At 34.3% G+C, this 22,443-nt stretch overlaps 1 protein-coding gene across 1 annotated transcript in view; it reads right to left on the bottom strand.

Moving 5' to 3' along the window:
* The window catches only part of DNAH7 (dynein axonemal heavy chain 7), a 120,007-nt gene that overhangs the window by 60,977 nt on the left and 36,587 nt on the right, over nt 1-22,443 (bottom strand). The window contains exons 20-33 of the mRNA XM_026852194.1: nt 21,511-21,709; nt 19,952-20,092; nt 16,637-16,849; nt 15,652-15,761; nt 14,996-15,164; nt 13,933-14,035; nt 13,704-13,831; nt 12,334-12,546; nt 11,163-11,261; nt 7,629-7,877; nt 3,780-3,929; nt 2,067-2,249; nt 1,086-1,262; nt 656-787 (exon numbers count right to left, since the gene is read on the bottom strand). Of these exons, the coding sequence (XP_026707995.1) occupies nt 656-787; nt 1,086-1,262; nt 2,067-2,249; nt 3,780-3,929; nt 7,629-7,877; nt 11,163-11,261; nt 12,334-12,546; nt 13,704-13,831; nt 13,933-14,035; nt 14,996-15,164; nt 15,652-15,761; nt 16,637-16,849; nt 19,952-20,092; nt 21,511-21,709 (2,266 nt within the window). The remainder of the gene's footprint in view (nt 1-655; nt 788-1,085; nt 1,263-2,066; nt 2,250-3,779; nt 3,930-7,628; nt 7,878-11,162; nt 11,262-12,333; nt 12,547-13,703; nt 13,832-13,932; nt 14,036-14,995; nt 15,165-15,651; nt 15,762-16,636; nt 16,850-19,951; nt 20,093-21,510; nt 21,710-22,443) is intronic.

The following is a 22,443-nucleotide window of genomic DNA, read 5'->3' as shown; positions in this document are numbered from 1 at the left end:
CTAGAGTTGGGGAAAAAAAAAAAAAAAAAAAAAAAAAAGTAGTAACTTCAGTACCTGCATATTACAAAATTCTTATTCATTTAAATCAAAGAAAGCTTTGCCACAAATCACAGTAGAATCATACTAGACCAACTTGCTTTTATGTATATAGTATGGAACCATGCTGCTGGTAAAACAAAACACCATTATGTTAACTATCAGCATCTGATGACCTTTGTTGTGCAGCAAAAGCCGGACCTGTTCAGCACAAAGCCGTTATTTTGAGAAAGTTCAAGCATAGACAATTTAGATTATCTTTCTGTTATACAAAGGCCTATCTCATGCAGTGATGGCTATCTCTGTTAAGAGAGATTTCCTTGAATTCTAATCCTGAGAAAGCATTGGTCTAACTAATAATAAACTGAGATACCAGAAACTGGAGAATCATATACAATTTTGGCTGGTTTGTATAAAATTCATTAAATTTATAATCAAGACATCAAACACCTCAAGCTCAAATATGTCTCAATTATAAAGAAGGTAGTAGTATTTTCCTCAACAGACATTTCAAGTTATATATTGTAATTATGAAATATAGGTTTTATTGCTTGTGAAGTCCATTTCACTAAAGCCTGGTTTGGAATTCTCTGCTCTATATGTTAAACAAACTGCTTACCTCAAGCCAAGAGAAAATGTCATGGTCATTCATAGCTTTAACTTTGGCTTCATCAGCAAATTCATCCATCATGCAGTCCATCAGATTCATTAGCGATCGAATTAAGTTTGTATCTGAAGTAGGATACAGTTCCTGAAAAGAAAGAAATACTCTCAGTTGCGGGTGTGTTTTACTCACTGAAAAGAGGCTGCTAGATGGTAGCAGTGTTTTCTTCACTGCGAAGATAAAAATATGTAGGATAAATGTGTCTAAAATACATTCAGAAGCAAACTAATACATAGAAACCTTGTGCACAGCCTTCATCTTAGCTGTTTTTAAAAATTTATAAATATAAATTACTATGGTCCAAATAAAATTATTTGTTCCTTTGGCATTTGGAAGTGGAAATAATTCATACTCTTAATTGCTCAGAAAAAGTTCTTTATCCTACCTTTGTGTGTTTTCTAATAAACTCAAGACAGAGAGAAACCATTCTGTCAAACAGGCCTATTATAAATTCTTTATGCACAGAACTGATTCCTGAATGCACTGTATTTAGCCAAGACATCATTAATGGTCTCCAGCCTAACATATGGGGTTCCATGTAGACCATACCACACCTTGAAACCTAAAATAAAGAAACAAACAGGTGCATGTTATCTTATGTGATCTCCAAAGATTTTTTCCTATCTACAAGAACTTAAAATAACACTCGGTGTTATAATATACAGCTTCTGGGATTATTAGAAGCTGGTATAAAATGTACAGTGGGCCCTGAGACAGACAAGTTCAAGCCTAGCTTTATTTCTTCAGGCAACAGGAAACCTAATGACAAAGACAAATTTTGCTCTTAAATAGAATTAGTTCCCAACATTAAGGTTACAGAAGAGAATAAACTGACTACTAGAGTGCTTAACACTTGATTTTAAATTAAGTTTTATATAATTTTTAAGTAAAAAGTCCTTACCAGTATGACTATGCATATATTTTGTTCTATTTAAATTATTATCTGAACCTCTACTCATATTTAAGAGAAAATTTTTGCATTCCAAAAAGTGCCATCAGAAAAAATAGGTGTGATATAAACATACAGCAGAAATCCAGTGATTGTTGGTTTTATCAAAATTTGTCTAGGAGATTAAAGATTTGCACATGCACATTCTTGTCAGGCACCTGCAAGGTTCAGACTGAACAGTTACAGTGTATTCTGTATATGTAATGTACATTACACATGTAAATACATCATTTTTCACATCATACTGCAAGATTATGAAAAACTTAAACAAGAAAACTAAGCAAAAATGTTCTTTATTTTATACATGTATCAAAGAAAAACAAACTTAAAATTACTATTCTTGGTTGAGTATATTTCTGAAAAATAGAATACATTTCACAGACATTTGTGATCAGTCTTTCAAACATAGGTACTTACAGTAGCAGGAGAAGCAACTTCTAAATCCATTGGTTCAAAAATAAGGCTCATTTGCTGTGACATTTTGATGATCTCTCCACTCATAAGGCACAACTTTTTATTATCGTCAAGCACAGTATTCATATTCTCAATCCATACTGCATCCACTGGTCCATCAAAAACCAGCCACTTTCTATCTGGAGTCTGGTTTGCAGAAAATATTTTTAATCAAATATTCACAATTTATTTTATTGTATTTACTGTAAAATAAATATTTTAGGTCTAAAGTTGTTTTTAAAAAAAAAAATTGAAAATACTTGGTGTACAGAGATGTATTCACAGGCAGTTTCTGAAATCACAATCTATATTCACAATTTAGTTTTATGACTTTAATGCATATACTGTAGTTAACTATGAAAGGTTAATATCTTTGGTTGCTTTCAGTTATACTTGCAGTGCTTCTGTCAAACTGCAACATATTCAAATACTTTGACTTATGACACAATGAGACTGTTAATATAAGTTATACTCATTGGTAATACTTACTGCACTCTTGCCACAGAAGTCAATTGGACTAATTTAAGGAATATGCTAATATCTAAATGTAATATGTCTGGGTTTTTACAACATAAGTAAATAATCATAGGTATTCACATTCTTCACAGGAAAATACGAAGCAGTTGTGCAGTTCTGCAAATGTTATTAGAGGTGGTGAACACACTGATCAACTTCAATATACGACTAGTTTGTTTAAGTTTATGGGGGCAAAGAGTCTGATACTGCAATCACTAGCAAAAAGTAAAGTATCTGACAGGGGGATACATCTTTTATTATACTCAGTGAAGTCCATTTCAATGGACTTTAATAGAAAGTCAGCCATAAGCCACACTCAGACAGCAGTTTCTTCCAAAATACATGTCAGAATACCCATATATATATAAAAACCAGCACAGATATGGGCCATAATCAGACAAAATAAGGAATGACAATATGGCAGAAAAATTATTAATTTATTGATAACATATGCAAACAAACAAACAAAAAACCCCTTTATCTTCATGTAAGGACTTCTGAAACACAGATCTTAATTCACCATCACCCAAAAAGTACCTCGTATGGAGCATACTACAACCAAGCCAAACTGCAGTCTCTGCATTCAGATAATAAAGCATGCGAATCCTAGAATGGTTAGGAAAACAACATTTGTAGGAGTCTGGGCTGCATTAGACAGAAAAGAATGTAGATAGAAAAATACAAGCCCAAAGGAAAAGTCAGAAAAAAAGAATGCAAATGGGAAAATACAAGGCCGAAGACAAAGTTAGCAACAGACAGTAAAAAATGAACACCTGAGGTCAGCAAAAGAAGGAGTAGCTGTGGTCAGCAAAAGCACACCAGTTTGAACAAAGCAAGATATAGACAAAGTTCTGGCAAGTTTGGGGCTTTATTTATGCAAATGCAATTAACCAATGTAAATGCTTGTAGAAGCGCATGGACAGCGCATGTATATAGCATGCAGCCTATTAGAGGACAGATAAGTGCGTGTACGGAACTTAGCGTACTATAAATGTAACCAGAATCAGAGAATAATCGAATGATTTGATCATCATATTGGTGTTGTGTCGTTCCTGATCCCACATGAGAAGATAGATATCCCGGCAAACATTGAATTAAAATCTAAAATGTATAAATTGAAAAGTCATTTCCCAAAATGCTCTAAGCCTGTGAAGCACTTACTGGGGAAGAAGCAAATGTTCTGAAGCTCACTGCTAGGATGCCATCTGACCATTCATGTGTCACTGGATCAAACTGTCCATATAGCTGACCCATTGTTAAGGATTTGGGATTTAAAACAGTGATCTGAACTTTGTTTTCTTCCATCAGCCCCTGAAGACACAAAAGTAATAAAATGTTAAAACCAAACATGCAATTTATTATGCCATTTGTTTTATTCTGAATTTTAGTTATATATGAGTAAATCTTCATAAAAATTTCATCAGTTTACAGCAGGAAAGATATCACAAATTACATTTGAAAGGTGATTTACAAGTGTCTAAAAACAATTATCTCAACTTTATCACATGTAGTTGTAAGTCTAATTTTAATACTGAACAGTGGCTTGATAAATGTAAATGGAATTCCTTGGGTTTTTTCATGTTAGTGAACTGTACATTAGGCAGTCAATCAAGAGACCCAAGTTCTATTCTTATGCTTACAGGGATTACGACAGGTCAAGCCCTTTTGTCTCTCTATCCCATTTTTCCCACATTTAAGCAATAAATATGACTGCCTTGGTAAATTTCTGAGACCACAAAATCATCAAGGTTGGAAAAGACCTTGTAGATCATCCAGTCCAACCATAAACCTGACACTGACAGTTCCCAACTACACCAGATCCCTCAGCGCTATGTTGACCCAACTCTAAAACCCCTCCAGGGATGGGGACTCCACCACCTCCCTGGGCAGCCCATTCCAACACCCAACAACCCCTTCTGGAAAGAAATGCTTCCTAATAGCCAGTCTAAACCTTCCCTGGTGCAACTTGAGGCCATTCCCTCTTGTCCTATCGCTTGTTACTTGGTTAAAGAGACTCATCCCCAGCTCTCTGCACCCTCCTTTCAGGGAGCTGTAGAGGGCGATGAGGTCTCCCCTCAGCCTCCTCTTCTCCAGACTAAACCCCCCCAGTTCCCTCAGCCGCTCCCCGTACGACCTGTGCTCCAGACCCTGCACCAGCTCCGTTGCCCTTCTCTGGACACGCTCGAGTCATTCAATGTCCTTTTTGTAGTGAGGGGCCCAAAACTGAACCCAGGAATCGAGGGGCGGCCTCACCAGTGCCGAGTACAGGGGTGAGATGCCTTCCCTGTCCCTGCTGGCCACGCTATTGCTGACACAAGCCAGGATGCCATTGGCCTTCTTGGCCACCTGGGCACACTGCTGGCTCCTGTTCAGCCGGCTGTCAATCAGCACCCCCAGGTCCCTCTCTGACTGGCAGCTCTCCAGCCACTCCTCCCCAAGCCTGTAGCGCTGCTGGGGGTTGTTGTGGCCCAAGGGCAGCCCCCGGCATTTGCCCTTAGTGAAACTCCCCCAGTTGGGCTCAGCCCATGGCTCCAGCCTGTCCAGGTCTCTCTGCAGAGCCTCCCTGCCCTCGAGCAGATCAACACTCCCACCCAACTGGGTGTCATCTGCAAAGTGACTGAGGGTGCACTCGATCCCTCATCCAGATCATCAATAAAGATGTTAAACAGGAGTGGCCCCAACACCAAGCCCTGAGGGACATCACTCGTGACCGGCTGTTTTACAGGAATGAATTACAAGCAACAGTGACAAACTGCAAATATTCATTTGATCACCTATGTACTATAGCCTTAAAATATAAGAAACACCTATCCCTGATTTAAGAAAAAACCCTCTTTCCTTCCAAAAGCAGCTCCACTGTATGAACTTGAACTGGGAAAGTGGGAGTTAAGCATCATATCATGCCTGTTCTGACTGTCCTTGTCCCAGATACACATAATTTTTCTTTGCTTCCCTTCATGAAAAATAAAATGCAGGAATTTTTATTATACTATTTCAAAGGAGAAACAATTATGTTTATAAAAAGACATGATTACAACTTACCTCACAGTTTGTATTGAATTACAACTCACTCTAACATGATTTTTTATTTCACCAAAGTGAATATTCATAGGAAAATGTAATATTTAAAGAAAGGGGGAAATGAATAACAGCATTTTGGAAAGAGTTATAAACTGTAACCAGCAAACACATAAGCATGACAAAAATACATTTTTTTAAAAAAATACCTGAGTACAGCAACTTTATCACAGTTACAATGACAAAAATTTAGATATATAATCTTCAAGATTGGCAAGTACATTACAATTTTCTTTTGTATTATTTCTGTTAACAGCTTCTTACCTCATTCATCACAAATTTCTCCTTTTCATCTTACTCATTCCACTGCCCCCTAATCATAAATTTCAGATATAGTCCCAATACAGCTGCTAGATTTCCCAGAACACTAATCAGTTCAGATCAATGAGAACATTTTTTTCAAGATGGTAAAAATCCTCAAGAAAAGCAATTGTTATCACAATCAAAATGAAATTTTGTTGATTAGTTGGATACCAGTTCTTTGGGGGGGGGGGGGGAAGAAAAAAAGCCCATTAGGTGTGATGGCCATTAAATTAATTATTAGAGTTGATTGAGAATCTGAACTAACAGGAAGAAAATAATCAGATAAAAAATTCTTACTCTACTACATAACTTTTTTACTTAACAAACAGAAATGGGAAGGAGTGTAAAATGATTCACTGAATTAAAAGGAAAGCAGAAAGTTAAATATTGTTTTATTTTAGTGACAGGGAGGAACAAAATTTCTCCCACATACTTAAAGCAGAAGCTTCACAGTTTAATGTATAATATAGGAAGCAACTAAGTAACAGCTTTTAATAAATGGTCACAAGAATGGAGTTCTGTTTGATGGCAATACCAGTGTGAAAGGCTAGCTAGTCTAGTCTTGCTGATATCTGCAGAAAAAGACAAGGTGTATGCCTGAAGATCACCATTAAGAAAATGAAACAATTTTGCTAAGGTTGTTTGCATGCTTCCAGTCAGCCAACCTGAAGAAATTCAGTGTTCTGGAGATCCCTTATGCTTCATGGTTATTACTATTTCTCTTGGGGGGTGCCTGGAGTTCACTGAGTGGGCCAGTCATCTCTCAAATCTAAAACCCTAAATGCTTCATTTCAGAAACAGCCACAGAAGTGCCTTGCACTGGGTTTACATTTCATCCTAGCAGCTCAGACTTGACTAAATCTAGAGTTGCTTAGAGCACAGAATACTAAAGACTGTAACTATGATTAGACTATTCTGCAAAAGCTTCCACAGCCAAAGTGGCAGGATTCCAGAGATCCTATATGGAACATAAATATTTTAATGGCTCAAATTTGAGCAAGATTTGGTACAGCTATACTCCTGGACCACTTAAATGTTTCACAGGTAACAATTATTACCCACTTCTATGTGAGGTGAGAAGATATTTAGCAGAACAGATCTTGGATTTAAAATCCAAAATTTGAAAAATTAATATACTCTGGTTTCAAAAATAATCAGAATTTGAGACTATTTAGTTTCTGGGTTTACATGGGTTTATTATATTCTTATCAGAAAATACTAAAAACTTTGTATAAGTTTATTAAGTGGATCCATTGTTTTGACTAGTTCTAAACTGAATAATCTCTGTTAACGGAGAGTTCAGTAGCTCTCATATGAATAAGTTGGAACTCTAGTATAAAGCTTTCACAAGTTCATCGTAAAATTTCAAGTAGCTAATGCTTGCCAAATTCATTGAAAGAATTTAAAGAAAACACCATGTGCAGGAACACATGAAATTTATATATTTAAAATTGGGTCATCCTATCTTAAGTTTGTAAGCACAGCTTCTCAGTAAAATACTTTAGCTTTTCTTTATACTTTTAAGTTCCTTTTAAAAAAGTCTACATTCATTATAAATACTAAAATATGTTTATAGAATTTGTTTGAAAACAGTTTTCACCGGAAATATTTATAAAAATGTTTAGATACCTTCTCACATATGTCTCCCAGTGCTCCTGCTAAAACTCGATATGCACATGTTTTTCCCCCAAAAGGCTCTCCAACTATCATAAATCCATGACGCACAACCATCATCTCATATATCTGCAAGATCTTTGTAGTAAATACATCAGTCATTTGCAAATTCATAGCATCACAGGTTGTTTTGATGGCTTCCAATAGGTCACTGTAGTCCGGTTTTGGTAGCTTCACACCAGGAAACAAATCAGAAGTAATACCCTGTCCAAACAATTAAAAGAATGTACACTTATTTTCACACTAATTTCATTTGAAACTCATGCAATCAACCCCTTCTTGATGCTTGGCAGAGTAATACCTATTTTTGAGTAAAATAAAATAGTTATGAATGTCACGTCACCCTTTTCTGAGCCAAAATTCTTTGTAATTTATTATTGACATTTCATGAATCTTTTTCATGTTTACCTGGGAACATAGGGAAGTGATTAACTATCTAAGCATATTCTTTCCTGATAAACATTAGGTTTTATTAAACTAGTTTATAAAATCTGCAGTTAGAAAGGGGAGAGTTTCCCTTTTTTTCCCTCAATAACTGAAAAACAACTGAAATCTAAATTTAAAAGCAAAGATTCTGCAGTTTTGCTTAAAACAGAAAAAGATAGATACAGAATAAACTGAAGACATAACAAATTGAGAAAAAGAATCTCTGGGCTATCATTTCAATCAGACAGACCTGCAGTATTAACTTAGAAAGATTACTGAAAAAACATTCAAAATAAAACATATTCTTTAGAAATTACAGTGACGGCAATTATTGCTGAACTTAGAATTGGATTATTGTGACATTTTTCCTGTTAATGTGTAGGCTGGTTTTGTTCTACTGTGTGCCTTGGTTTTTTTAGCACTGTTTGTAATGTTTACATGTTAATGAGCATACCACATCCTGACCTTAAGGTGTTTGTTTTATTCAGGTGTATTCAAATATATGTTTAGCATGCTGTGCTACCAGGGGCATGTTTTACAATGGACTATGACAGAAGTGGGTCTTTTCTGTTGAAAATAATCATACTTCCCAAGTGAAATATCAAGCTGCATTCAAGGTGAGCAGCTCTTCTGAAAAACATGATGTAAAATTTCCATTTGTCATTCATCTGTGCATTTTCTCCACAGTTAATGATTTAAAGATTTATACACTTGTCTTTCTCTGCCTACTAGATTTTATAACTTAGATAATAAGAGAAAAAAAAATCTATTAATCATTTCCTTCTTACAAAAAGGATGACATAAATACGGGGAAATGGAGGAATACCACATTAAAAGAAACCATTTAGTATCACAAGAGAAGTTGTACTGCTGGGAAAAAACATCTCAATATTATTGAGGCTCAATATTATAAATGAACACATTAATAGGACCCAAAGACTTTATGATAGGGCTAATGAAATATACTACGGGATAGTATTAAAAGAAAGATTCAAAAATGTGGGTGGACCATAAATAATTCTAATTTAAGTGAAGCAGAGTTTTGAGCAAAACAAGACATAGAGCACATATCATTTGGATGCTCCTACATAAACACAGAAGAGTTACTCTGTATCTCAAACCAGATGTACCTGACTACACTAGAGACCTGTACAACAAACCCAAAACCAGCAAAATGAAAATGAATGAGGGTGGACATGAGTGTTTCCAATTTCTCTCAAAAGAGATATATAAATTGAGGGAAGAAATTAATATTTCTTATAATAAAAATGGAAATAATTTTTAAAAGCATATTTAAATTTTTTAATTCCATTACTACTGCTGAACTTAAATCTTATCATAATCTTATCTTTCTGTATCTGAAAATAATTTTTAACAAATCTCCTTTATTCCAGAACTACAGAATTAGGCTATAACAATTCCCACGTATTCTAGGCCTAACTTATTTTTGACCCTTAAATTTGCCCCCAATGAATAACCCAGTACAGTGACATTGTGGCATCATGCTCATTTGTCAGTGTTTTTCCCTGTAACATGCATCTGTTTTGTACTGACATAATTACTTTAATTGTGTTTATAGGCCTTACATTCCTTAGCCTTCTTTTGTTGTTTACAAGTGGATAATGTGGTACTTCCTAGTTTCAACATATAAAATTTTCCCTATTTTGGGAATATGCGAACAAGCAAAATATTAGTATGTGCGAGGCTATTTCATCTCTAAATCAACATACCTTTGTTATTCTATTAAAGTAAAAAACATACAGTATTACTTCACAGAGTTAAATCCTGTTCGCTAAATTCTCAACATTGTTATTCTTAAAGTCTGAAACTTAGAGAAACAACTAGTGAAGAAGCTTGTTTTCCCAGACTTCTCTAAATTTATCTTCACTATTTCCAGACTTATAAAAATGTGAAATCTCCCTTCATACTCACGACTTGTTTTCAGGAACAAGTGTGTCATTTAGGCAGAATTTTAATTAGATCAGAGTAACAGTGTCCAGAGACGTATGTTCAGATTCTAATTCATCACATTTTCATGTAACTTTAGGCAAGGTAATTACCTTTTCTGTGCTTCAGATTTCTAAGCTTTTTCTTACAATTCCTGAAGGAAAGATATTCCATATTTCATGCCCTCATGGATGTTTTCTTATAGAAATTACCTCATTTTCTTCCATTATAAAATTACATACAAAAAAGTATTATGCACTACAAATATAATTGCAACTAATATGACTGCTAAAATATTACTATCCAAAACAACTCATGAGAGCTTTTGAAGCTGTGAGTGTATAATTGCACACAAATTCCCATGGCTGTGTATGAAGAAACCTTTTTTTTTTTTTTTTTCAAATATGACCTTTCCACTAATGTTTGAAAAGGTACACATGAAGGACAATGTTTTCTTTTTGTAACAGGACACAGAAAGCTCACCGCTACCAAGGAAGATGGCAAAATCTTCCTAATGAAATTCACAGCTCGCATTTGCCTTGGGTATGTCTGGTTCAATCAGAGGTATATCAAAAATGCCTATCCTGCAGTAACAGATTAGAAATCCAATCCAAATGGCACATATTAGGACACAGACTGACTGTGTTAGTGCATCCTGTAAATCAGGGGAGCAAGTTACAGATCTTTTTCTCCAGCTCAGTTCGACACTGACATCAACTCAGGACAAGAATGAATGTGGGCCACTTAGTCCATTTACTGTTTTGCAAATTTTAAACTAAAATCTAAACTTTGTCTTATAAAGAGGAGACTATTATTACCTATTTCATAAGAATACTTATAAGGTACCTGAAATCTTGGATATCTGATATATAAAACCAGTATGTTACCATTTCAAGCAGTAGACTTGGCAGAAACTTTCATTGGTCTAAACTATCAAAACCCAAATGCTCACTGTATTTGCTAGGAAGGAACAGTTAAGACTAAGTTTCAAAATAATTACAGGCTAGATTAAAAAAGTCTTTGGTTGATCTCTCTGATAAATCAGTTACATAATATTTTTATCAACCAGTATTTTAGCAAGTTCTCTACAGTACTAAATATCTGTATGTTTTCTACCTCAAAAAGTGGTAAATCATGAGACAAGAATTTAGGCAGGTTGACATCTGTAATCGATCTAAGGAGCAAAATTTCTTCATCTTCCAATGGATATTTCAGCTAAAAAAATATAAAAAACAGTGTGAGTTAATTTTTATAGTTTTAAAAAACAGATGTTAATCTTTCCTGTTTTACTAAATATTTTCTGTTATGCATCTATGCATATATTTTGGCAGGTTCAGGTCCATTTATAACAACATATGTTCTGGATGTACATTTAGACATTCATATCAAGGTGCTTGCTGTAGGTTTGTACAGTGAGGTCAATTTCACTTTAGTTTATGCCCATTGATGGATGTTACTATAAATCTGATATGGCATTTTTTCCTAAATCATTTCATTTTGGCTTTCTTAGATGTATTCTTTTTCTTCCTTAGAAGGATACTTTTCCCTACTTTGACATAAAACTTCCTTCAAAGTAGAAATTCTAAAAGCTTGCAGATAGATCTCTTTCCCAGGTTATTAAAAAAAAAAAAAAAAGTGTCTCTTTTCCCACAATACATAGCATAGTTACTGATCTTGAATTTCATAGGGCTTTTTGTACTAGTAGGATTATAGGTTGAAAAAAAAATTGGAATGGAAAAGAATTACAAATTATACTGGTCTGTCTAAATAAAAATAATTGAATTAAAAAACCCCGGCAGCTTAGTTTCTTAGTAAAATGTATGCATTCATACACAATGCAAGCCAAAACAGATTACTACATCCTACACCATTTTTCTTAAGGATAAAAGAGTGATCGAAGTCACATGTGGCAGATGCTAGCCAGTGTTACTGGAAAGTGTCCACATACTATGGCAAATGCATCTGAACCTGATAAGAACTGCAGATCAAGGCAGTGGTCAACATGCCAAACAACTCTATAAATTTGCATTTAAGTAGAATTCTTGAAAGATAATCAGCACACTTAATAGGCACATCATTCAGCGACAAGTGGTGTGGTGAATGGACCAGTAGTTTTATCTCAACTTTCCTCAGCTTACGCACAATACATAGTTTTCATTTTTCTAGCTATCACAGGCTGAAATTTCAAACAGCTACTTGCCATTATGTAGGATAGTGTATATTCTGTTACGAAAGAGACATGTTACTAAGTCGGTGGATGACAAAGAAAACTGAAAAAATAATTTACCTTAAGATTGCCAGCAGCAGTGAGTACTGACTTCACAGCTCTCATTCCATAATCATAATGGTGCTGAGAAGACAACTGCTCTGAACACAGACGATACGTGGCTACAATTTTTACAGACAGAGGTCGAGCAGTAACAAAACCACAAGAATACAGAACAATCTCTGCAATCATGGCATAATCAGGAACCATCATCGCTACTGATCTAAAGAGAGCCTAGTAGACATATATATGAAAAATCACATCAGAAAAAAAATATACCACATTATTATATACAATTTTTTCCACTATTACATAAAATACTGGTTTTTCATTATTTCATTAATACAGTGGCAGCCAATTATTTTTAAGTATCATGTTTACAACTACAATATATTTAATAGCTTTCCATAAATGCTCAGAAATACTTCATTTTCCATTGTGACAATTCATGGTTGTAGGTCTTAATTCAAAATTAACAGCAAAACCACATAAAACACCATTAAGCGCTCTAGAAGGAACAGGGAAGAGCAATACAACTACCACATATAAACTGATGCTGTAAAGACTTCTACTAGCATTGTCTACTTTCAGCCTATGCATCAACTTTACCATTCTACCAAACAAGCACTAGAATACTTTCAAACAGACAAAACTTTTACTACTTTTCATATTCTACATGAAAGTTTTTTAAACTATCCTCTTTCATCTATACAAGTAGTATTTTTGAATTTTGTATTCAATACCATGTGTTAGTGAGTTAACTTCCCAGATAGTTCTGAGAAATATTTATGAAGGCTGTACTTCTTTATATTTTTATTGATTTATTAAGATACTTACTCAGGTTTCCTTTTCTTTCTATGGGTACAGGACAAATGTATTTAAAGAGTAAGAAAGGATGGAACACTCTTGCAACAATCACTCAAAAACTTAAACAGAATACAAAACTCTTACATGAAAAACAGCACAAGTCCCTTCAGAACAAACCAAAAGAGCAAGACAGCAATTGATAAAAACACCACATTTTTATTCAATATTAAGATACTAATCACTACTTACACTATAAAGCATTCCTTTTAATTTTCAAACTTTCAGTTGCTTAGCCAAGAAACACAGGAAGTTGTGGGGTTTTTAACATTTTTTTTTTAATCTAAGCAGTCGGACCTTGAATTAAGCAACCACATCCTGACATTTTAAAATTTAGTTTATTCCTATTTTTCAATCTAATTATCCTTTTTAATGTCTTTCTCTTCTGAGAGATGACTTTTACACTAGTGTAATCAAAAACTGAAGGTAACCGATATTAAAAATTTCCATATATGACAAAAACTAGTTTCTTTTTTTACTTTCTGTATTAGCTATTAAAAGTAATAAAATGACAAGTGTTATGATACCTTAAGATTATCAGGAAGTTCTGAACGACCAGCATAACCAGGATTCATGGTAATGAAGACCGCACACGTAGGGTTCAGTCTCAGTTCAGTTCCTTCAAAAACTATTAAATCAGATCCTGAATTAATGCCTGTGGAGATATAAAAACTAATGTCATTGCTGAGCAGGTTTTGTTGCATCTTTATTCTTTGTCATATGTAAGTGAAAGATATGATTAAAAGAATAGGTTACCTCTTTGAATAGTAAAAATCTGCTGAGCAACCACAGAGAGAACTTCCAAATCAATCCTGTTGAATTCATCAAAGCAAGCCCATGCCCCACAAGACAATAAACCCTAGAAGAGACAGATGCATGACTAACTACTTATTTTGGACATGCTGATCCAAACAATTCTGCAATAAGAAGTTTTAATTTGAAAAAAAAGGACTTTCCATGATCCACTAACTTTGAAACAAAATCACTCCAGACAGACTTTGTCTCAGAAAGAATTGCAAAAATTTAAAAACTGCTTCCTTGTAAAAAAACCCAAAACAAAACAAAAAACAGCATTCACAGTGACAAAAAACAACGTAAGAACTTCTGCATGGCTAAAATTAAGCGTTTGGTTACAGCATACCATGTTACCTAAAGTCCCCTACAGCATCTAATATAATATTAACAGTAATTCTATTTAAGACACAGAATTTTGCTTTCATCATTCTAAATAAAAATTCTTAATTTATCTTATTTTGGTGAACTTCCATCATGTTGAATTTTGAAGACAAATCACATCATTCTAATGCCACCTCTGACTTAGAAGGTAAGAATAATTCCAGCGAGGAAAGCACACTTGCTCTATTCAAACCAGGATACTGGGTTATAAAACACAGATGACCATTCAGGATAGATTTTCATAATACAGAGCTGTCTACTCAGGCTAATATCGAAATGAATATATGCTTTATTTGTGTAATATAATAACTTTTACCAGCTTATTTAGATTTTAGATTAAACTTCAAGTCCCCCAAAATTTGCAATCAGATATTAAAAATGCACTCATTGAAATGGCATTTATGTTGCCTATTCAAAGCAAATAAAATCATTACGGTATACTTCATTTTCAGAGCACATTAAAAAAAATTAATAATCTCGGTTAGGTTCTTACTGTAAGACCTATCTGCACAATACTAGCATTACATAGCAGCCTGGAACTAGAGAAAGATTCATTTACAATATCTTAAGACCACTTCAAGTGCCAAAATAATTAAAGGGCTTTAATATAATTGAGAATAAGACCCTCAAGATTTATCCAAACCTTAAAAAATTTTCCTAATGCAAGGTAATCCAATCCATCAGAACAATTGAAAACCACACACTGCTTAGCTACAGCCTTTGCTAAATCTTTTGTAGTTTCTGTTTTTCCAGTTCCAGCAGGACCTTCAGGGGCACCTCCAAGATGTAGGTGTAGTGCACCAAACAGGGTTCTGGAAATAAAATAATATTTAAAAACAAACAAACAAACAAACAGTAGTATGGATTTTCATGTTATTTTTTCAGCTGCTCTAACTTTTACCAGAAACTTTTAAAAATTTGTTTCATGTCTGCATTTTCCTGTGATGGTACAGTTTACTTGCTCCTGGCCAGCTGTAGTTTAACAAACACATAGTAATGTATGACCTTTACTAGAACTTCACGATAGAGAATAGCTTAGTTTCTACTTTCTCAGTCTAAATCCTTGTGTAATTTATCTCTAATGATAGTGTCACAAAAGATTATTTTTATCACAAATTTAAATTAAAATATTCATACAGGACCAATTCTATTCCACCAAAAGAATGTATCCTATTTTAATTATGCCCATTAGAACATAATAAATACAACTCTGGAGTAACCTATTCTCAGGACTAATTAAAATGTCTGAACTAAATACATTCTTGCTAATACAGTATCTTTTGTAACTTGCAGTTTTACCTGTAGCATCTGTCTGTAAGTGGAGTAATAACCAGCCTAGGGGTATTGCCAAGATATTCATATCCATACCTCAGTCCAGCATTAATCATCTTTGTTTGTAGATGCCCTTCCTAAGAAATAAGGCATTAATTTTATAGATAAAATAATTTTTAAAAACCCCACACCAACTCAACACGATTTCTTAATTTTCTTAACATGCCCAATGCTGCTAGAAACAATTACATGGCAGACTACTGATTGCTCCAAGAGATTAGTTTAAATGTGAATCAAATAAAATAAAAAGCCAATTGATACTGAAGTATCAAACAAAAGACCATTTTTTACATTGACTTATCTAAATAAAAGATCCTAATATCCATTTTACAGAGCAAAAACAGTTTCGTGTAATTACTTAAAAAATAAATGGACTTTCTAAAAGGTAAACAGAAGTAATCATGACCAATAGCTGCAGTTATGGTCAATCTGATGACTCTGATATGGCAACGTATATACAATTTTTTTAATTTCACATGCAGTGTCTTCTGTATTATGGGAAATCTTGCCTTGATGAATGTAAAATATTGTATCCTATGTATAAACACTGTTAATATTCCAGTAAATGTGATGCACAAATAAAATAATATTAACAATAAGTTAGATTAAAACCTCTTAACTGAAAATTGTCATCCCCATACCATTCTCTATCCTGCAGAATCAGAAAACCAAAATACAGTCTTTGAGTGAACAAATTTTTTCTATAAGCCCCCTGCAAATTCAGCAAATGTACTGAGACTCAGCAGTGATGAAAAAAGTAATATAATTAAAAACTGTTTATGGCTGGCTACTGGCTGTTCCAGTTAGCAATCCATAAAATGGTTTATAGGTATTCTCTTATCAGCAGAAATTCTCCCAGTAGTGTAACCATTCTCTGTGTGAGCAAGCAAGGAGAAATTGAAAAACTGTGAACAGAAATTACCTTCTAATAGGATTGAGAGGTATCACTTACCTCCCAGTAGTACCTAAGCTGACTTAACCATTCAAAGTCACTCTCATCTTTGACTTTTTTGCTTACTAGAGATGCAAGAACATCCCTAGCATGAACATCAAGCACAACAAGTGCTCCTAAAGTCACTCGATTCTGCTGAGACAGCTTTCCTCGCACCAAGGTGACAATGTCCTCAATCTGTCTATTATTCTGTTCCAGAAAATCCTCTAGTGCCTGCAAAAAAATTTTAAAGTTAGGAAGTTGCATGTCTAGTGTAAGGCATGATTATTTTTTCTTTCTTTTATTTCTCTGTATTAAAAAAAAATCCTTTTTGCTATAATAGTAGCACAACATTCTTCGTGCACTGGTAGTTTAATAGGGTTTTGGCTGGGGTTCTTTTTCTACTTTTACAGAACCACATGTAAAAGACCAGTGTTACATGTCTGGAAACAAAACAGCAGACACTATTTGCTTCCTGAAACAAAGGAAGTGGTCCTTATCTTTTTATACATTTCACATTAAGAATAATGCCACACATGTTTTAAAGATCTACTTGTATGCATACAAAATACTTTCCATGGTTAAGAGACACTGTCACAATAGAAAAACACGTTTATGTCCCACAACAGTTAGAAACAATAATACATCCATAACTCAAAAAACAAGAAAATGCATTTTTCTACAATTTTTCAGTTTATTGACTTCTGCTTATAATCCGTGTTCAATTAGCTTAATCATTCCTTCTACACAGTAATTGATAGTTTCTTTCGTGTTATTAAATTGCTGGTAAACAGGAAAGGCCCAGTTAGGGCAAGCACTTGTGTTGCAACAGTACTTAGAGATGTGCCTTGATGAATTAAAATTAAAAAGTGGGAAAATTAACCTTAGTAATACATTTACACTAAAGAACGTTTCTACAGAGGAATGGCTTCTATTTGTCTGGAAAAAAACTCATCTAGAGCTGTTTGAGATTTTTCTCCCTGATATAGCCTGCTGTTTGTCTCCAAACACACTGGCACTGGCAACCTTCAATAGATTATGATGATTCTGAGATCACAGCTAGTTATTTTCCAAACATTGTTTGGATAATCATCTGCTTAGCATGACGTCTTTTTAGTTATCAGAATAAAGCAGTAAATGCAGGGTTCCAAAGCAGTTCACTTTCTACAGTGTTGTATTACAAGTTCTGACCAGAACAAAATCTGAAATATCTCACTCAAGTCAGGGATAACAACCCACTTGCTTACCACCAAGCTTTCTTCAGCAAACATGAGATATCTGTGGAGGCACAGAAAAGGTCCTCAAGTCCCCTATCAGTTACATTCCTTGGTGCTATCCTTCTGACCATATGGTCAGAATGCACACAGTCCACAAGACAGTGCTCTCAAAATTTATGGAACACCTCTGTTTTTATACAGCATCTTAGTTCGTTATTTTTTTAATAAAATTTTATTAATAAAGAAATTTTAAAAATAAGTTTTAATAAGAAATTTGCACCTTTGATTTATGTACAACAGTTATTTGTTGGAAACAACTCAAAAATGTTTGAAAGGGAGCACATGTGTGTATGCACATGCATGTATATGTGAACACATATTTAATATTAATGAGTGTCTTAAATGATGTTGGCATCCTGTCCTAGAAAACACTGAAATGCTTCAGGCAGAACACAGTACTTTTTTCCTCTCATGTGGTCACTGATTGTCTGTCATGTTTCTTATGCTTTAGTAAGCAACATAAGAAAAGAAAAGTGAAAGAATATTGAAGGCTGGAAGACAGAGTTCTCCCTGCCACAGATCTTGGACAGATTGTTAGGAGATGCAAATGCCTCTCCACTGCTTCACTACATGCAAGCTCCTTTCCACAGCAGAACAAAGATTCCTGTGCTGAAGGCAGATGAGCAGAGTTCCCACTACAACAGAATTTGAGTGAAAGCTACAGGAAGGATAGGTTTCCCTGCATATGCATGTACAAAAAATAGACCAGCACAAGAGATTTTGCCTAGACTCAGAGTTCTGTAACAAATATCCCCAAAAGCAAATTAGTTTAACCCTTCCTTAACTTCCACTTTTATTCACTAACAACATTAACTACAGACTAATTAAGGTGATGCTGCACACTAAAATCTCTAAGATTAGAATTCCTGTTCCTCCTTCCTGAAAGTCGCTCACCAATTGAGAATAAATGGTGCAGTATGTAGAAGCCTTATTTCTTTCCCCAGGAAACTAATGATCTCCTTTATTACTGGGAAAAGAAAATATTTTCAATCTTTTTCAAATCTTTGGGTAGGTTGCAAGGTTTACATTATCTTAATACAATACTTCTTGTATTAGAAGATAATGTCCTCTTCTTCTTTTAATGCCCTCTTACAAGATGCTCGGAAGTTTCTTTTCCTTGCATGTCAGAATGCAGCTTCTCAAAAAAGTCACTATTACCAGGAGCCACTGCTTCAACTTGTGAATACACAGACAGTGTCACACAGCCTTAAAACACTGCTCCATATATGAATTAAAGATTAATTTTCTGTTTGTGGTATAGCTCAGCTATATATGAACAGGGAGAATCCAAAAATACAACACTGCAGAAGTTTTTTCAATTGATACCTTGTCATTGCAAAAAATAGGAATGAAGAGACAATATCATGAAGTATCACAAAGTTATAACTTTACATGTAACCGTGAAAAACTTGATCTTTCTTTTGTACATTTCTTGATGTACAAATGCCAGAGAATGAAAATCTAGTTGTCTCATCTGATGGTGGCAATTATGAAACACTTCCAAATACAACATTAAGCCTTACTGATAAACAGAAGAAAGGTTCTACAAAACGCATGTCCTGAATTTTAATTCAGTGCCTTAAGCACCTTTATTCCCATTAGCATTAGCTAACAGATTATAAATTCTGTACCAGTAAGGCATATATATTCATCATAAGACAGGGGTGAGGACGGTATAGATCTTCTAATGCTAGTCCTAGCCCATCTTCATAAAAAGCACTAAACATTAAAAAAGGTAAGTTAGAATTCTGAAGCAGAGATGAACAGACAAACTATGCTAGTCCATACTACCTGACTGCTCTCACAGAAACATGTAATCTACATGCTGAGCTAAACAGAATGCAGTCTGACATAGTGCAGAAGCATTGATGACTACATTCAAAAGGAAATACTAATTTTGAAGTCTTCAAGCATCACATTTCAGGTAGATCTTTAAAGTAGATACTCAAAAGATCAACTATTACATTGAACACCTATACATCCAGAAAGATCACCAAATTACTGATTTACTACTGCATTATATCAATTCAACATAAATTTAAATTTAAAACATTCTTACCGTTTGGCCATTTCTAATAGAATTCTGTACTTGCATTGTCCAGAAAGTTTGGGATACACAAAGAACTGTTTGTCCAGGCCACTCTCTTACCCACTTAACACGTGGAGTTTCTGGATAAGCTTTAAGTGCATCCCCAATGACCTAGACAGGAAAAAGCACTACACATGAAAACAGGTAATGTTCAGCTTTAGAATTAATTTATATTAGATTGTATTACTGAAGATAAAAAATAAATCAGGGTCTAGATTCAGCTTCAAATTCAAACAAATAATAATAATGATATCTTGCAAGCAAATCTCTCGGCAAAGCTAAAAAAAACCCAGAATGTCATAATATGAACAAAGTGATCACGCACAATTTCTGAGAACTGATTTCACAATAGTTTCTAAAATGATTCTTGCCATCAGACACGAAATTTTCTAGCTCCATGTATGATGAAACTAGAATACAAGTACAAATACAACTTAGCTACAGGTAATACCTCAAACTGAAAGTTTTTTCATCTATTCATTCTAGTAAAAATACAGATCTTTCAATTTTGCAGATCATATTATTTAAATGTATATCTAACTATTTTCTAATAATAGAATCATTAACCTGGTTCTGGGGGCACTCAAGACTAATCCAAATGAAATAAAAACTTGCACTGGAAAAAATCTTCCAGGCTATACCAACAGGTTTTTTTCCTATCAATAACAGAACCCAAGCAAGAATAAAGTGTTATCATCAACAAACTCTCAATAAATTTAGATAGCTCCTCAGACAAGCAGTGTAAACTACCTGAGTGAAAATCTGCCATTGTCTTGCAGTTCCAAGTCTTTCTGCTTTCAATAATCTATACACACAATAACATCAATGAGGGAAAAATGTGTCTGTATTGTCATCAAAACTATGTAAATGTTATCTGGTTTAGATCATTATAAAAGTTCTGTAGTCAAGTCTAAATGCAGATGAATGGTGCTTAACCATTTCTTATTCATGGAGATCAGTTTGTCCATGTCTGATACGCACTGTTTTCTTCTATATGACTACACCACTACAATAATTAAACTGTTCTACTGTAAAACAGCATCAGCAACAGTGTGTGTATATTTAATTACCTCACTTGACATTGAAAAGGATGGTTAAATATATGACACAATGAGACTGCAAGAAGTAGAATGCTACAATCTGAAAAAAGGTAAGAGTCTTGATTAAGGTAGTCATAATTAAAAGGAACATTAGAAAAAACCACACAGGCAGTCATCTTGGCCCTTAATACTATATCAAGTGTAGAACAATCTCTGGCAAAAAAAATCCTTGGCACAAATGTTTTTGACTCTACTATTTAATTTTAAAGAATTTTAGGGAATTTTACACCCAGAAAATTACTCCAGAACTAAAAAAAAAAAAAAAAAAAAAAAAACCAAAACAAACCAAAAACCTTTAAACACTGAATGAGTTGTTTTAATGTTCATGCTAGGTGCAAAGAATAAAAAGTGATTCCAGTATATGTTTAAACTGAAGAAATCAATGCTGAATGACATTAGCCTAGAAAAGAAGAGGTTAGGACTCATTACCTTGTGGACAGACTTTATCATAGCTGCCTCCAGTTCAACCAGCCATTTTTCAACTTGACCTCTAGCTTCTGATGTCGAGATTGTCTTTATGAGTTCCAACATCTCTCCTTCGCTACTTTTAATGTGTGTAATATCTAATACATCAGTAAATTCCACTCTTGCAATTCCTTCAAAACACTTTTTCAAGTGAGGCTGCACTCTAACAAAGAAAACTAGTATTAAACAGCTTTTGACAATTTTTTTCTTGACAATACTACCAAAGATCTATTTTTTTTAAAAAACAGAAGATATTTCTGAACAATTTAAGAGATCATTTTAAGTTTGTTTAAAAAAAGTTTTGCATTCAACAATTCTTGTGTACTACCCTCTGCAAGATGCTTAACAGAGTAATTTTTGAAGATCAGTTTAAAGAATACTACTTATAGTCTCTGTAACATATACCAGTAAGGATAAACAAGTATTCTTTCTTTAACTGCTAATCCACCTACAGTACACAAAACTTCACTATTTACACCCTTCCAGCAAACTATAGTAAACATTAAGGAATCTGAGTAAAGTAACCAAGTGCAACCTTAACACACTAGTTTGTAATAAACAAAAAAAGAAACCTTTAAGATTTTTTTCCTCCAAAGATCTCTTGCCCTATTCTTTGCACTGTATGAATATTTCTCTGTGACTGACCTGGCATTTTATTTTTCACTTTCATTCATATTTCATTCTTAGGAGGGCACAACTCAAATGCCTCTATGCAAATGCGCACATAGCATGGGGAATAAACAAGAGGAGCTAGACATATGCACACACCTGCAGGGCTGCGATCTAACTGGCTTCACAGAGACATGGTGGGATTGCTCCTACTACTGGAGTGTTGGAATGGAAGGAGACAAGATTCCTTAGGAATGACAGGCAGGGGAGATGATGGGGGGGGGGGGG

Source organism: Athene cunicularia, assembly GCF_003259725.1.
Source record: "Athene cunicularia isolate RWA chromosome 7 unlocalized genomic scaffold, athCun1 chr7_part1, whole genome shotgun sequence".
Classification (NCBI taxonomy): Eukaryota; Metazoa; Chordata; class Aves; order Strigiformes; family Strigidae; genus Athene; species Athene cunicularia.
This window is presented reverse-complemented; position numbering and strand designations above follow the sequence as displayed.